At 39.7% G+C, this 17,085-nt stretch overlaps 1 protein-coding gene across 1 annotated transcript in view; it reads left to right on the top strand.

The window, feature by feature from the left end:
- The window catches only part of LOC149289300 (neuromedin-K receptor-like), a 70,682-nt gene that overhangs the window by 51,620 nt on the left and 1,977 nt on the right, over window positions 1-17,085 (top strand). The window contains exon 4 of the mRNA XM_089490713.1: window positions 16,620-16,816. Coding sequence (XP_089346839.1) covers window positions 16,620-16,816 — 197 coding nt within the window. The remainder of the gene's footprint in view (window positions 1-16,619; window positions 16,817-17,085) is intronic.

Raw genomic sequence — 17,085 nt, 5'->3', positions numbered from 1 at the left:
CAGTGGGTCTATTTTTAAAGCTAGGAGGCAGAAAACTAGTGAAGTGTTAACCTGCAATGTTTCTGGCCTAGGCAGGTCCATATGGAGAAGCCTCCTTAGACTGCATTAAAAAGACACAGAGCACAGTGGTATGACATCATATCTCGGCGCACCATAATGAGGATGGCGGTGCCGGAGGGGATGGCTGACACCCTGCCCTGGATCAGGCCTAGGGCAGCACTAAAGTTAAATACACCTCTGGTGACAACTATAAGAGTACAGATGCTGTGTGATACCTAAACATCCAGGCACCTATTATTTCCACATACTTTTGTACCTTAACTGTTGTACTCATTGCAAAACAATTTGATGCTGCATCTTCTAGCCAGGTAGTGGTAAGTTAGGATTTGCTTCAGGAACACTTATTTATCAAGCTGTGCAAACTTAATTGGAAAATTACACATTAATTAAAGAATTCCCAATACTTGAAAATGTCAGAAGCTCTCAAAGACTAAGCTGCACTTTGCTGGAAGACATTTACAATCGTTCCGGATTCATTTAATTCTATTATGCAAAACATATACCTAGTATTAGTTGTTTTATGAAATTTACACATTAATTAAACCTGAATGAATGTAGAGATTCAAATTAGTTCGATCACGTAATGAACGTTTATTCACTAATTGAAATGCATAATGTCATGTAAACTATGTTCTAATATTTGATATTTTTCCAGCAGTACTATTGCAAATATAATTAGAACTGTTTCCAATTTTTTTTACGAATAAAAAAATTGCGTTAAATAAGACTTTTGTATTGATATTCTGAAAAATTTAAAAGGCTGGTCTAATATGTGATACACCATTAATAAAGAATGCATATTTAAGTAATTTGTTAGTATTTTACTATGCAATCTTTACCTGCAAAAAAAAAGTGCATGTGCAGTACTGTGCAAGAGGGTCCTTTTAACAAAATGCATTTTTCATTAAGGTTTAATGTTTGTATGAATGCAATCTAACAGTTATTTCCCAACATTTCCAATGCCTAAAAAATAAATATTTTAGTGCTTGAGTTTGGGAGCATGGCTAGGGGCAGGGCTATTATATCTGACTTGATATTTGTTATTTTATTAGGCATTGAAAATAAAGTGGATATACTAGACTGGACTGCTCCAATAACTATTTCATTTAACAGAATACTGCATTTAATGGGTAAAATACAGTACAATACTGTCTATTGATACTGCTTATCGTGCTATCTCAGATTTACTTCATTTCAAGCATTTTATTAGGTTTTTGAAAACTAATTTATTCTTTGTACTTCAGATTTCAGGATCCAAATGACATACTCCATGCTATGCAGATGCCAACAGCTTTTTAAATACAGTAAAATGTTTTTCAGTGGTAGTACATAAAAAATGTGCCTGATTATAAATTTACAATTTTCCCAATGAACCTGTCAATCTGGTACATTTAATGACTTAATTTTCTTAAGTGAACCGTATTGGGAAGCAGTGTGCGATCATCATTTCAAAAGAGTGCTGTGGTATTCATTAATTGGCTTGATATTTTTTATATACCTGTGGAAAACTATTTTTAAGTGGTAAATCGCATGCATGGACACACATACAGACATTTATGCACTAACACACACTTACACATGCATACTAACACACACTCATACTATCATATATACACTCATGCCAACCCAGACACAACTCCCTCACCCCATTACCCCCTTAATCCCTCTTCTTGTTCAGAGCCTTTTTTGATAGCTTCTACTGGGGTTCCACACCATCGCATTACGAGACCCCACAGCATTCCCACCTGTGTAAAGAATTTTGCACTAACCCATAAGGCAATTGCCCACCTGCCCTCGGGCCAGCCCAACCCTGGTAACAGTACCTCAGTGCTACCATGGTGACAAACATTCTCTTACTTGGCACATTGTTTACATTATGTCATAACATTTACAAAGGTTTGTAATCCAGTATTAAAGAGGTTAACTACAAAGATAGGGGTGTTTTTCATTACACCCCAAAAGATTAAACTACAACCATATGGGCTGGTTAATGAGGATCAGAGATCTCCCTCATTGAGCAGTGTTCAATTGGGAAGCCCGATTGGCCAACTTTTGCTTCTTCAATCCGTATATGCTCTGGTGCTACTTAATTTTCAATATAGTATAGAGGCATCATGGATTGAACAAGGAACACTCAATATTTAGCTTTGGTATAGAGGGTGTATATATTTTATCCAAACATTTCTCTTCAATTACTGTTACATACCTCTATTACTGACTTTGCTGAAAAATTAGGGCATAACTCACTTCTTTACACAACTATTAAAGTATTGCAAGCAGTCTGGTTAATACTTGTGCTGAACTGGCAATATTCACCTTTTCAATCTTTTCTTAAAAATCCTACTTTTCAAGATCGAGTAGCCTTGTTATCTTTTACTCAGTAGGCACAGGGGGATCTATATCTTATTTATCATCTTCTGCATCACGAATCATAGTCGATTAGCCCTCTAGATATTCTCCTACAGAACCCTCAGTCTTCATGTTAAGAGTAACATAATTTATTCTCTTATTAGAAGGTGTATTAATTACGATGAGACTGAAGTGAGACCATTTCAGTGGCTGAGAATATTAGAAAACATTACCTATAAATAATTTGTTACCTTTTTTAATGTACACAGAAATGCATTCAAGTCCAAAGAGTTTATGTCTCCCCACACATATTTTATTTCATGGGCAAAAAAGTATCTAATTTGAGGGGAGGCATGCACATTTGTAGCATTGTTTTTGGTCCTGTCCAGATAATCTGATATTTTTGGGGAAGATAATAATCAATTTACCCTATTTACCATTAATCTTCCTTCTGACTTTACTGGAGAATGGTGTTCTGAACCAAGTAATGATAAGCTTACTCACATTATATTAGCAACCACATGGGAAAGAATTTTACATAAAGGGATCTATAGTGACCGTCCTATCATGGGGCTTTTACATAGTAAACTTTTCTTTGTATTTCGGATGGTCTGGTTTGATGCCAAGTTGAAAACATGTACAAATGTATTCTTTAATCTTTCGGACCACTTATTTGATTACAACCTCGAGGCATAAAACAGAAAATAAATGTGATGTTTCTACGTATCACCTAGTAATGGGCAACAGTTATTGGTAGAAGGCTGCCCTTCTCAATCATATAAGATGGCAGAAAGAGTGACTAGGGGAAAGGGGGACAGGGCAGTGGTAGGCGGTGAATGCCTGATGCTGGATGTATAATAATTTGTTGATTTTTTCCACGTTTTGGTTCTGTATTAAAAAACCTTAAGATTAAACAACCTGAATGGTTATTGAAATAATATTTAATGTTTTGTGGAGATGAATGTTACTTATACAGTATATGTTTCTATATTTCTCATGATTCATTTTACATCAACATATATGATTTTGTAATATGTACCTAAATATCTTTTTTTTTGAACATATGAATAAAATGAATTTATATAAAACAAATACTTATCTATATTCAGTGCCTGAAATCATGAATTATTTAATTGAACAGCAAACTTTAGAAAGGCCCATTTGGAACTTTAGTTTCTTTTTAATAAAAATAGCAAATAAAAGTGCTTGTCTTAAAGGTTTTCTGTGTATTGAAAACAAATTAGGATAGGGTTTTACGATATTATCTGACAACAAAGGAAAGCGTGCTGTGAATTGCAAATCCTCTTACACGTCTCTAGGTTTTCAGTAGAGTATGCTTATACATTCCAATTGAGAATAACACTAATAAACAAAAGTTCCAAATGCAAAATGTTGAAAATAATTGCTCATACATTGTTCTGCCTGTCTTTCTCCCTTATAATCTTGCTATATAGTTAAAATATTTCCCTAATCTTCACTATATCCATAATTGCCAAAACTTGAAGCCAATATTCCAGGGACACTTTGCAGCACAGCTATGAAATACTTACTTGAACATTTCCCCAACGTTCCGCCCACACCTACCCATTATTAGCATCATTTATCTCCACCTAGTTATGAAACGGACGTGCCCCCAAGACTTGCTACGGTACCAAAAGGATTTGCCATTGCCATAAACCCTTTAGGTGCCATGCTCAACATGCTAAATTGATTTTCGTAGGTCAGTTCTCTTGCTTTACACACACATTATATACTGTGTGTATATATTTGTGTATACACTTTCTGATAAGGCAAAAAAACATATATGTTATAGTCAAATGTAATCGACAATAAATTAAATATGAATCATACAGAATCACATACCAAGATACACACTGACATACTAAAAAAAAAACACATATTGACAATAATATACAGAGACATACACACACTGTCAGGCATACCTTATGCTGGAGAGGAGGAATCTTGTGCAGAAACCTTGCGCTGCCCACTAGCTAGAAGGTTAGGGTACTTTAAACTAGTAGTGATCTGAGCAGGGAGTTGGTAATCTGGTAATGCAGCACATTTCCTCAGATGGTAAGCAGACCACCAGAATTCTGTTGCAGGAGGTAAGTAGATACTGACGGTACCATGGGAACTTAAGGAGTCTGAAGAAGAGGCTGATTGAATACACAGGGGCTAAACGGATGCATGCTGACCACCAGAATAAGGGGGCTAATGACAGCAGGAACCTCACCAGCAGCACACAGGAGGAACGATAAGGGCTGACTGGTGTTTACTAGAATCCGTATAAGCTGGAGGATATCCGACCCATCCATGCCCATCTTTTCCTGATTTTCTAATGCATATTGATGTAATGTGATGGTATTGAGAGTACATCAGTACACTAAAATAAAATTACACACATGATGCCTGAACCACAATTTACTGACACTAATCCTTTTTAATAAAATATGCAAATTGAAATAGAGTAAATAACACAAAACCTTTACTTTTCCTCTCACTGATTTCTGGGCCTAGAAAGTTTTGTCCTCTGAAGGGATTACAAATTCAGGAGAGTGTTTTATCTCTGGCTAAGTAAAAATTAAATTTGTTCAATTTATTCCTACAGAAAATAAAGTGCCAGGAAACAGATTAAATACATACACACCAGCATGGGTGTAGGAAGCCCTAAAAATCTGTGTATAAACCTCTTTCCTCACTATCTCCTACCCCACTTTCTCCCCATCTCTTTTTTTGCAAACAAGTACAATAATATATAACTTGAAACACTGGTACATTAAATACATTAAATATAGGAAAAAAACTGCTTATCTTTGTAACAAAAGGCACCCCCTTTGAATATGGGTCACCTTCCACCTATCCCCAACTATTTTTTTTTTTTAATACTTTCCTGCTGCCTTTTTTCCCTGCAGACTGCTCTCCAACGACATGCTCTTTTAGCTGTCACGAGGAGCTGTTCCGTGTCAGCCCGCCCCCTTGAGCGTCACAGATCTCCCTAACCAGCCCAAAACTAAGGTCGCACATGCCGTGCCCCCCCAATCGAAACACTGTGCAGCCCCCAGGCGGAGGAGAGAGAGGGGCGCCGAGCGGTTTGGAAGAAAAGATAGTAAGAAAGGGGGGTAGTAAGAGTATTGAAATAAAGAGTGAGAATGAGAGAGAATTAATACATTAATATGTGGATGAATCGTGTGAATGAGTGAAAGAATGAAAGAATCCATGTGTGGATGAATTGTGTGAATGAGTGAGATAAAGAATCAATTAATGTGTGGATGAATTATGGGAATGAGTAAAATAATTAATTAATGTATGGATGAATTGTGTGAATGATTGAATGAATGAAAGAATGAATTCATGTGTAGATGAATTGCTTGAATGATTTGTGAGAATGCATTAATGTATATGTGTATCACGGATGCGATTTAGGGAAAGGCAAAGATGGCACAAGCAGGATTTTGAGCCTTTAGGACCAAGACGGCACAGACAAAGGTTAAGGGGACAAAGGTGGCTCACGCTGGGTTGTTTGGGGACAAAGTTGGCTCACTCCAGACTGTAATCTGTTTGTGTAATCTGGGTGCTGGTCAGGTTCTATGTGGGCAATGTGGATGCCAGGGCTGGGCCTTTGGGGTGTGCCACCAGGGCCAGACTGGGACTGAAAAGCAGCCCTGGAAAAATTTGGAGACCAGCCCCATATAGTTTATCTCACGGTCAAGCTCTTATACCCACACGCACCCCTTATACATACCCGCTTCACACTATTCGCCATTCTTTTTATCTCATTATTTGTATTAAAATGCCAGAAAGCAAAAGTGTTAAAAGGCCCTAATAAATTAAATACATTACACATAATGGGATCAAAACATTTGCTACTGCGAACATTTTTAGATGAAAAAGTTCCATTTTATTCAGTGGAACAAAACAATGATCACAATATTCTTCACGATATTCTGGTAAGAAACTTTTATTTCTTTATTAATTCATGTAGACAATTTTTTTCCATATTTAATAAAAGCTATGATTGAGACATGTTTGGTTTTTATTTCCTTTCATTTGACAACCTACCCCCGAGTTATGCACCTCTGCCCCCCCTGATATGCCTTCTAACCCCCTATATGCCACTCTGCCTCCAGAAATGCCTTATATCCCCTATATGCCACTCTGTCCCATGATATGCCTTCTAACCCCCTATATGCCACTCTGCCATATAGGGGGTTAAAAGGCATATCATGGGACAGAGTGGCATATAGTGGATATAAGGCATTCTGGAGGCAGAGTGGCATAAAGGGGGTTAAAAGGCATATCATGGGGCACTTTGCCTCCAGAAAAGCCTTATGCCCCCCTATATGCCACTCTGCCTCCCCGATATGCTTTATACCCTCCTATATGCCACTCTGCCCCATAATATGCCTTTTAATACCCTATATGCCACTCTGCCTCCAGAAATGCATTTTACTCCGTCACTCTGCCTCCAGAAATGCCTTATACCCCCCCATATGCCACTCTGCCTCCCTGATATACCTCAACCCTCCTATATGCCCCTCTGCCCCGTGATATGCCTTTTAACCCCCTTTTTGCCACTCTACCTCCAGATATGCCTTTTGACCCCCTATATGTCACTCTGCATCCAGAAATGCCTTATACCCCCTATATGCCACTCTGTCCCATGATATGCCTTCTAACCCCCTATATGCCACTCTGCCATATAGGGGGTTTAAAGGCATATCATGGGACAGAGTGGCATATAGGGGGGTATAAGGCATTTCTGGAGGCAGAGTGGCATGAAGGGGGTTAAAAGGCATATCATGGGGCACTCTGCCTCCAGAAAAGCCTTATGCCCCCTATATGCCACTCTGCCTCCCCGATATGCTTTATACCCTCCTATATGCTCCTCTGCCCAATGATATGCCTTTTAACCCCCTTTATGCCACTCTGCCTCCAGATATGCCTTTTGACCCCCTATATGTCACTCTGCATCCAGAAATGCCTTATACCCCTATATGCAACTCTGGCATATAGGGGGTTAAAAGGCATATCATGGGACAGAGTGGCATATAGGGGGGTATAAGGCATTTCTGGAGGCAGAGTGGCATATAGGGGGACACACTTACATACACACATGCCGATTTTTTTTGTTTTTAACAAATAAAAAATTTTTTTAGACAGTACAAAAAATAGATTGGTTTACTGACCTTCTACTTCTCTTGACTTCCGTCCTCTGGTAGCTGCACACTGTTCTCCTCTATGCTGACAGGATGTCACTGACCTGACATCCGGTGCTGCAGCAGTCTGAGTGTGAGGGGGCGGAGCTTTCACCCCTCACGCTGCTCCCATCACTATGCAGCCATCAGACTGCTGGGAATGTAATCCAAACGGCCGATGCGTGCTGATGCTACCGGCCGGAGCTATTTTAACACTTTTTTTTTTATTTATATGGTAAGCTGGATCGGCTTGCCATATAAAGTAATAAAAAAAGTATTAAAGCAGAGCCGGCCGGCGGCATCAGCACACATCGGCCGTTTAGATTACATTCCCAGCAGTCTGATGGCCGCATAGTGATGGGAGCAGCGTGAGGGGTGAAAGGTCAGTGCGAGGGGGTGGAGCTTTCACCCCTCACGCTGCTCCCATCACTAGACGGCCATCGCACACGGCTGCTGGGTGCTGATGCCGGCCGGCCACATCAGCACCCAGCGGCCGCTTTGATTAGATTTCGGGCAGCCTGGGGGGCAATTGCCCCCCTGCCCAGCCCGCCCCTGGCGCCGAGGGAGGCCTTCAATGCCCTTTGCAGCTGCTCAGCGGCTGTCTTCAGGGTTAGTCTGCCGGCCGCCCAGCGCCCAGCCCACGGACCCAGTCCGGCCCTGTGTGCAACCTGTGATCTATGCCTGTAATTTAGGGGGGTTTATTTATACATTTAATGCTGAGTTTATATGTGATTTCCAGTTCATCTATACCTGCAAAGATGGGTTTGTCTGTTATTCTGTTGATCTATATCTGCTATGCTATGTTTCCATACATTATTATTCTATAGCTGTAAATACAGGATTTGTATGTCTGATTCTGTTTATTTGATCTATACCTTCAATCCTGAGTTCACATGTGATTTTCAATTGTTGATCTACACCTTCTATGCTATGCTTCCATACATTATTTATGTATACTTGGGGTTTGTATGTCTTATTCAGTTGATCTATACATGCAAGTGCTTTTTACATGTGTTGTTTATTTGATATATACCTGAACTACAGGGATTAAGTAAAGGAGAGGTGTGGCTTAATCAATGAGGGGACAAAGGGATTGGGGATGATTACAGGGGAGAGTACTCTCACTTCCCCTAATCTGAGGTCAGTGTGGCAAATATTTTTGTTTGGTGTGGGAGCGGAGGGAGTGATTGCATGCTAGGGAGCGTGGAGAGGAGCCCAAAGAAATGCTTGCCTAGGGTCCAATTTTTCAAGCAGCTAAATTTCCTGCAGGACTTCTGGTTCTGGATCTTCCTAGGAACTAGTGTCTGTGACATTAAGAAGTATATAGTACATATAATTATGCATTTTGCATACAAGGCCATTGATTAATGGTACATACAGGGGCGTACCTAGAGTATTTGGCACCCAGGGCGGATCCTGTAAGTGGCACCCCCCCCCAAATGTAAAGACATCTACAAAATTATGTTGGAAAGAATATTTATTGCACCAATTTGTAAACTGTATGTCAACTGTAAACAACAAGAAATCTGAAAAAATTAATTAATAACTTATAAGTAAAATAAACACGTATAAATAACATTTACTGAACATATAATAGTGCTTTCTTTAATAACCCTCCAAAAAAAAAACAGCGTCCACATTGCCCACATAGAACCTGACCAGCACCCAAATTACACACACATAGGATGTGCCATCTTTGCCCCCAAACAGCCCAGCATGAGTCAGCATTATTCCCAAACAGCCGAGTGTACGCCATCTTTGTCCCATAAACACGCTACCTGTGCCATCTTTGTCCCATAAACACCCTGCCTGTGCCATTTTTGTCCCATAAACACCCTGCTTATACCATCTTTGCCTTTTTGACAAATCAACTATACACCTATGATTAACACAAACACTTTTACAGTCACTCACTAATTCACTTTCATTCACACAATTATTTATTCTTTCACACAAAATATTTACACAAATTCATTAATTCTCTCACTCATTCACACAATTCATCCACACATTAATCCATTCATTTTCGCTCTCTCATTCTGACTCTTTATTTCAATATTCTTGCTACCCTCCTTTCTCCCTATCTACCCATTCTCACCCCCTTCTGCCCTATCTACCCCTTCTCACTCCCTTCTCCCTATCTACACCCTATCCCCCTGTCTCACTCCCTTCTCCCTATCTACCCCCTCCTAACTATCTACCCTCTCCCCCCTTTGAAGTGCACTTACCTTTTAGGAGTCCTGCGGTGGGGGTGCAAGGCCTCTGTCTCCCAGCTCTGCCACTGTATGGAACAGCATAGAGTGATGGGAGTTATGATGTACTTTAGAGCATAATTATATAATGAAAAAGACATTGGAAATGGTACAGCATAACACCCATCACTTTCACACATTTACCAATCCACACTTAACATTCCATAGATTCCACACATACCAATCCACACATACCAATCCACAGATTCCACACATACCAATCCACAGATTCCACACATACCAATCCACACTTACCAATCCACACATACCAATCCACAGATTCCACACATACCAATCCACACATACCAATCCACACTTACCAATCCACAGATTCCACACATACCAATCCACACATACCAATCCACAGATTCCACACATACCAATCCACACTTACCAATCCACATTTACCGATCCACAGATTCCACACATACCAATCCACACTTACCAATCCACACATACCAAACCACAGATTCCACACATACCAATCCACTCTCACTGAATGATTTCCTACCTTTCCTCTTTTCTTCTTACAGCAGTCAGCTCCTTTTCTTCCTCTTCGCTCCTCTTCTTCTGTCTTCTTCCGGTTCAGAGGGCACGGACGGCGGTGGGCGTGGCTTCAGTGTTGTGCGCCGGGATCTGACAACAAAACCCGGTGCACAGCAGCAGTTGCCGCGCGGATCGCGAGGGAGTGGTATCGGAGGTCTTTAACAGACTTCCGGCTCCCTTGAGTGATTTTAAGCCGGTGGAACCTCCAGCGGCGGACATTACTGTCCGTCTCTGGAGGGGTGCCGGTTGCCGGCAAGTTGGCACCCCCCTTATGAGCGGCACCCGGTGCGGACCGCCCCCCCCCCCGCCCCCCGCTAGGTACGCTACTGGGTACATACATTCAAAGGGTTTGACAAACATAAAATTTACAGATTAAGACAAACAGATATATTTGGTAAAGAATGCTTAAACCATAGCTATTCCTGATTTCACTGGGTGGTCACCAGAGAGTTTGAAGGTCATAAATTGCAAACAAATTTAGCATGTGGTATGCAGGATCTTGTTATCTTTTTATATAATATGCTGGTATCTTATTTAGAAAGCATTGTATAAGTAGAAATTATTTATTCTCATGAAACTGCCTGATAAGCTACTTCATAGTCTATAGGGATATCAATTAAGATAATGTCACACATCTCTTTATAAACCAATGCACCTCCGGGAATTCTAGCTCCCTGGCGAATAAATCCTATTTTGACTGCAAGTTTTAGATTTATCTAGTAATTTCATTTGTTTCTTATCTTTAAATCTATATGTGCACACAGTTCCCTTTTTCTTCAGTAATTTCCAGGCCATTTCTTGAAAGCCAAGGTACAGTATATGTATAATTAGGAAAGCAGGGGGTGATTTACTTTTATTTTTAAAAGGACATGTTATTGCCACAATGTCCTACACTATTAACAGAGCCAATTTTTGGAACCACATTTACAGTTCAGTGTAAATAAAGAAGCATTCCTTGTATATTTTAACAGCAATGCTATATGCCTACCTGCAATTGCAAACAGTGCCTACAGACACAACAGGATAGGTGACAGATTTTGGGGTGGCCTAAGGAGTTTAGTCGACTCCCTCCCCCTGATCACCCCCAGAATCCTTTTGTCCCTTACTGAGCCATAGCTCTCTTTTCTCCCTATCTTTCCCCTTTCTTTTCTCTCGTCCTTTCGTTATCCTTTCGATCACTACCTCTCCCCTTTTTGTTTATCTTATCTCTCTCATTTCTCTTTATGTCTCCTCGTATTTCTCTTTATCCATCCTCATATTTCTCTTTATCTCTCCCTTTTCTCCTTATCTATACATTTTCTCATTATCTCCCTCTTGTCTCATTTTTCTCCCTCACTTCTTGTTATCTCTCCCCTCCCCATCTCTCTCCTTTCTACCCCACCTCTCCTTATTTATATCCTTTAACTTTATCTCATCTCTCCCTTTTCTTTTTTTTCTCCTCACCCCTCCAATTTGTCCCCATCTTTTAACCTTTTAATTATTTCTTCCCTTTCTTTTTCTTATGAATTTTCTACACATGAGCACACACACAAGCACTATAACTATATACTTACACATACACACTATCCAACACCATACACATGACCAATACAATACATATTAGACATCTGCATTCGGATTCATACGAATAGTAATTTTAACTGCATTTAGTTGCATTTTCACTCTCACTCACTCTTACTCTCGCTCTCTCACACTCTGACTCCTGCTTTCTCACACTCTCATTATTATCCATGAGAAAAAAATACTTCTTAGAATCTTTTGGTCAGATTTAGAGTATCATGGGCCTGGTGCTGAGGATTAAAATAGACAGAATCTAAACTCCTCTGCATCAATGTGTACTGGATAAAGATGACATCAGTGCTCAGGGGATAATATAGGATAGAATCTTATGTGATGGGATTGGGAGTACATCAGTACACTAAAATAGTCATCATACACGGGATGCCTGAAGCCACAATTTAGTTCTACTAATCCTTTATAATAAAATATGGAGATTGAAATAGAGTAAAACACAAAATCTTTACTTTTCCTCTCACTGATTTCTGGGCCTAGAACGTTTTGTCCTCTGAAGTGACTACAAATTCAGGAGGGCGTTTTATCTTTAAATAAACAAAGCGCCAGAAAACAGATGACCAAATACACACCAGGACACGCTCTGCTACACTGACACCCAAACATAAACACCAGAACAGGCTCTGCCACACCGACACCCAGACATACCAGGACACTCATCCTTACACATACACATTCAAGCTAATACATACTCCCTCTAACATACAGTTACACCTTCATGCTAACGCATACTTACACATACATATTTATGCTAATACACACATATACACTCATGCTAACACACAGTCTTACTAACACACACTTATACATACACACTGACTCTAACATACATACATACTCCCTCCCTCCCTTACTCCCATTACCTTGCCTTTAGTCTTCTTTCTGAGCAACCTCACATTTAGTGATGTTACATGACCCAGTCACATTAGTTCGGGAAGAATCTTGCCAGCCTCCTCTACCAAGATGCCCCCTGCAGCCCCGTCATTGACCTGCCCCTGTTGCCTTCTGTGTCTCTGCTCACGGTGTCCCTGAATCTACCCTTTCTACTCATACAGGGTATAGTAAATTCATACAAAAAGCTAAATCTGCTCCCTTTTCTAAAAATCCAGAAACATAAATCAAATGTAATTATGATAAACAAAGTTTCAAAATTATGTACTAGACACAGCATTCTTAAGAACAGACAGTTCCTCATTACATACATCATTCTACAATAGAGTTGATGAATGTGACAATTCTTTAAACTGCAGTAATGACTGAGATAAATTGCTAGTTTGAAATATCACTGTAATGCTCATAATTTACAATCAATTGTTAATTATGACTTTTAGTGACTTGTTTTTGTGTAATGCCAAAATGAACTGAATATCAACATCTAAAATAAAATTTACCAATAGTGTAATTAGAAATATTACATATAGTGATATTATTTTTTCTTCTCACGTCAGTCGTTTTGATAAGTAGTCTAAAGCAGATTTACAAGTCAATAAAATCATACAGATTTCAAAAATAGTCTCTTGTAATGTAATCTCAGAATAATCAAAATAGCAAAAAATATGCCGTATTTGCTCGATTGGGGCGCATGTGTATATAGGAAAAAAAGAGTTTGAACATACCATATGAATTCAACCATCCTGTAAGTGCATTCACATTTGTTTATCATATCACAGGAAGTTACTGCGCTATGTGGTTGTTTTCATTTCTATATTTATAGATTTTAAAGAATAAAGAACTGTTTTTTTACCTTTGAAGAGCCTTTTTCACCGGCTATACTTGTGAGTGCATATACTCATTACACATATTGATTTTTACATACGTTATCACACTATCAGATATATTTTTCTTTTTTTCCTATATACACATGCGCCCCGATTGCTGTTTCTGTACGTTTTCTGAACACTGAGAGGAGTGTTTTGTTGGGCTGCGGCAGTGTAAAATAGGGAAGTATTTTTACTTTATTTTGATTTCTCTGTTTTTCCACTTTACTTCAACACGTGACAGGGTGTTATAGGTTTATATTTTCTGTATTTGCTCGATTATAAGACGACCTCAAAAAATCGAATATTATTTTGGGAAAAAAGCCTGAATATAAGACTACCATATACCTTATACCCCCTATATACCACTCTGCCTCCCTGATATGCCACTCTGCCCCCCAAATATGCCTTATACACTCTATATGCCAGTCTGCCCCCAGAAATGCCATATACGCCTTATATGCCATTCTGCCTACCAGACTTACTAGTGCATCCCGAGACTTGTCCACTGTGCTTCAGACTCCCTGGTGTCTAGTGGGGGCAGCGGATGGATGTCTGCGCAATGCACGTAGACAACCTCCGCTGTTACCCGGCGCTTCCGCCAGGGCTTCTATGACTTCTATGCTTCTAGCACCGGAAGCTCATATGCACCATCATAGAAGCCCCAGCTGAAGCTCCGAGCAGAAGTGGAGGTTGACTGTGTGCATTGCGCAGACGTTCACCGGCTGCCAGAGAGGAGAATCCAGGTCCCCTGCAGCGGGGATCCTCCTCTCTGGCAGCCTGTGATTGACTGCGGGGGACTCTGGATCTTAGTCTCATAGTCAGACTTGAGGTCTGATTATAAGACGACCCCGATTATGAGACGAGGGGTATTTTTCAGAGCATTTGCTCTGAAAAAAACCTTGTCTTATAATTGAGCAAATACGGTACATATCCAAATCTGGTAGCTGAATACAAATGTGATTGTAATTTTAGTACCAGGTTGCAATTAATCTGCCATTTTAGGGATCTATTGGATTTCAGAAAAAGATGGCTTTGGAGACAAACATTTCCAAAACTCTACTGTTCAGGATACAGAAATAATATTTGTCCTCCAGCTGTTTAATGGCAGACTCAATTTAACAGAAGCCTTTAGCTAGGGTAATAATTGCCAAATTTGGTTTAGTGACATGAAAAGTGTATACTTGAAAATACACTGATTGAACAAAGGACCCTTGTACATTTTGTCCTTCCGTGTCCATAGAATTCAGATATTAATCTACACATTCTCTTTAAAGCCCAATATTAAACCATTTTTCACCAATTTTGCTCTACAAAAATAAATAGCCTATGGAGTTCAATGAATGGTCTGAATATATGATAACTGAATCTTGAAACCTACATCAATCAACATTATTTGACTGCCATGTGAAGAAATAAAACAGTATTCATTTAAACCTGATGTAAGAAATCTTAAAAAAAGGAACTCAATATATTTAAAGCTTCACTGTGTTTGGATAAACTGAATGAAATCAAACATATTTCAAAAAACACGTAAACCTGTATAGTCATGAAAGGAGCTTGTGTAATCAGATTGTTTTAGGGATTAGATTGATCCTAATATCATACCCGCACCCAGAAAATACATAATGCAATGGACACCAGATAATGAGCATACTACAAAGTCAATTAAACATGCAAAAGTAGGCTTGACTTGTGTGCTTAATTTAGCAATACAAATAAGACATGTATTTCTTAAGATTTTATTTATTATATTACCGTATTTGCTCGATTATAGGACAACCCTGATTATAAGACGACCCCCCAAATCTGAATATTAATTTAGGAAAAAAAGAAAAAGCCTGAATATAAGACGACCCTATAGGAAAAAAGTTTTACCAGTAAATGTTAATTCATCTAAACTATTTTTTTTTAAATTTCCTTCTATTTTCCAACCTGCCCCCCAGTTATGCACTTCTGCCCCAGAAATGCTTTATACCCCCTATATGCCACTGTGCCCCATGATATGCCTTTTAACCCTCTAAATGCCACTGTGCCCCATGATATGCCTTTTAACCCTATATGCCACTGTGCCCCATGATATGCCTTTTGACCCCCTATGTGCCACTCTGCCTCCAGAAATGCCTTATACCCCTATATGCCACTCTGGCATTTAGAGGGTTAAAAGGCATATTATGGGGAAGAGTGGCATATAGGGAGGTTTAAGGCATTCAGGAGGCAGAGTGGCATAGGGAGGGTTAAAAAGGCATTTCTGGAGGCAGAGTGGCATTAAGGGGGTTTAAAGGCATTTCACAGAGCACGCTGCCGCCAGAAATGCCTTATGCCCCCCCATTTAACACTTCCCCGGACTCCCCCCCCAAACTTACCGGTGCTTCTGACTTCCCTGTCATGTAGCCGGGGCAGCGTGTAGATCCCACGCACTTATGCTGCAGCCGGAAGGAGGCGTGGCTAGCAGCGGGGGTTGTCTGCGTCCATCGCGCAGACCTTCCCCGACTGTCAGAGATCAGAGTTCCCCGCACCGGTGGGGGGTGGCAGACTGGAGGATCCAGGTCCCCTGCAGCTGCGGGGGATCTGGATCTTAGTCGTCTCATAGTCAGACCTATTTGAGGTCTGATTATAAGACGACCCCGATTATAAGACGAGCATTTGCTCTGAAAAAAACCTCGTCTTATAATCGAGCAAATACGGTATTGTGTTACTACCCTAATCCAGATTTGAGCGTTATCTTGAACAACACTTTATTAACCTTTTGTATCTATTTGTTGCTTATAAGGATGTCCCTTGCAACGAATTATGTAACTATGACTTTGAAATATTGAGTAAACATTCTCTTTCCTCTTCTTGAAATACATTGTTATTATGAACACTGTGGTTCTATTTTCCAGGTGGTGAAAATGATGATTGTGGTTGTGGTAACATTTGCAATTTGCTGGCTTCCCTATCATATATTTTTTATTGTTACTGCACTTGATATCAAAGTGGACAGATGGAAATATATCCAACAAATCTACTTGGCAATCTTTTGGCTGGCAATGAGTTCAACTATGTACAATCCCATCATTTACTGCTGTCTAAATAAAAGGTAAGAATGCAGAAATCATGAAACCTTTGACCCCCCTCCTATCAATTAAAGTGCCTGATCTGACAATTACCCTTCAAGAAATCAACCAACTGTTTTAACGTTTAATGAGGCAGCAATGAGTCACTCAGCAGGGAATATGTTCTCCATATTCAGACACTGTCTTTGGCAAATATCCAGAATGTAACTTAAGTTTGATAATTAGGGTTCCACACATTTGTAGCCAGTGATCTGAAATAATATGACCTGTGTGATACTTTCCACATAGAGAA

Source organism: Sceloporus occidentalis, unplaced genomic scaffold (genome assembly GCF_023333645.1).
Source record: "Sceloporus occidentalis isolate IW3139 unplaced genomic scaffold, rSceOcc1.0.p SCAF_46, whole genome shotgun sequence".
In the NCBI taxonomy this organism is placed as follows: domain Eukaryota; kingdom Metazoa; phylum Chordata; class Lepidosauria; order Squamata; family Phrynosomatidae; genus Sceloporus; species Sceloporus occidentalis.
The sequence above is the reverse complement of the archived record's forward strand: the minus strand, read 5'-3'. Positions and strand labels throughout refer to the sequence as shown.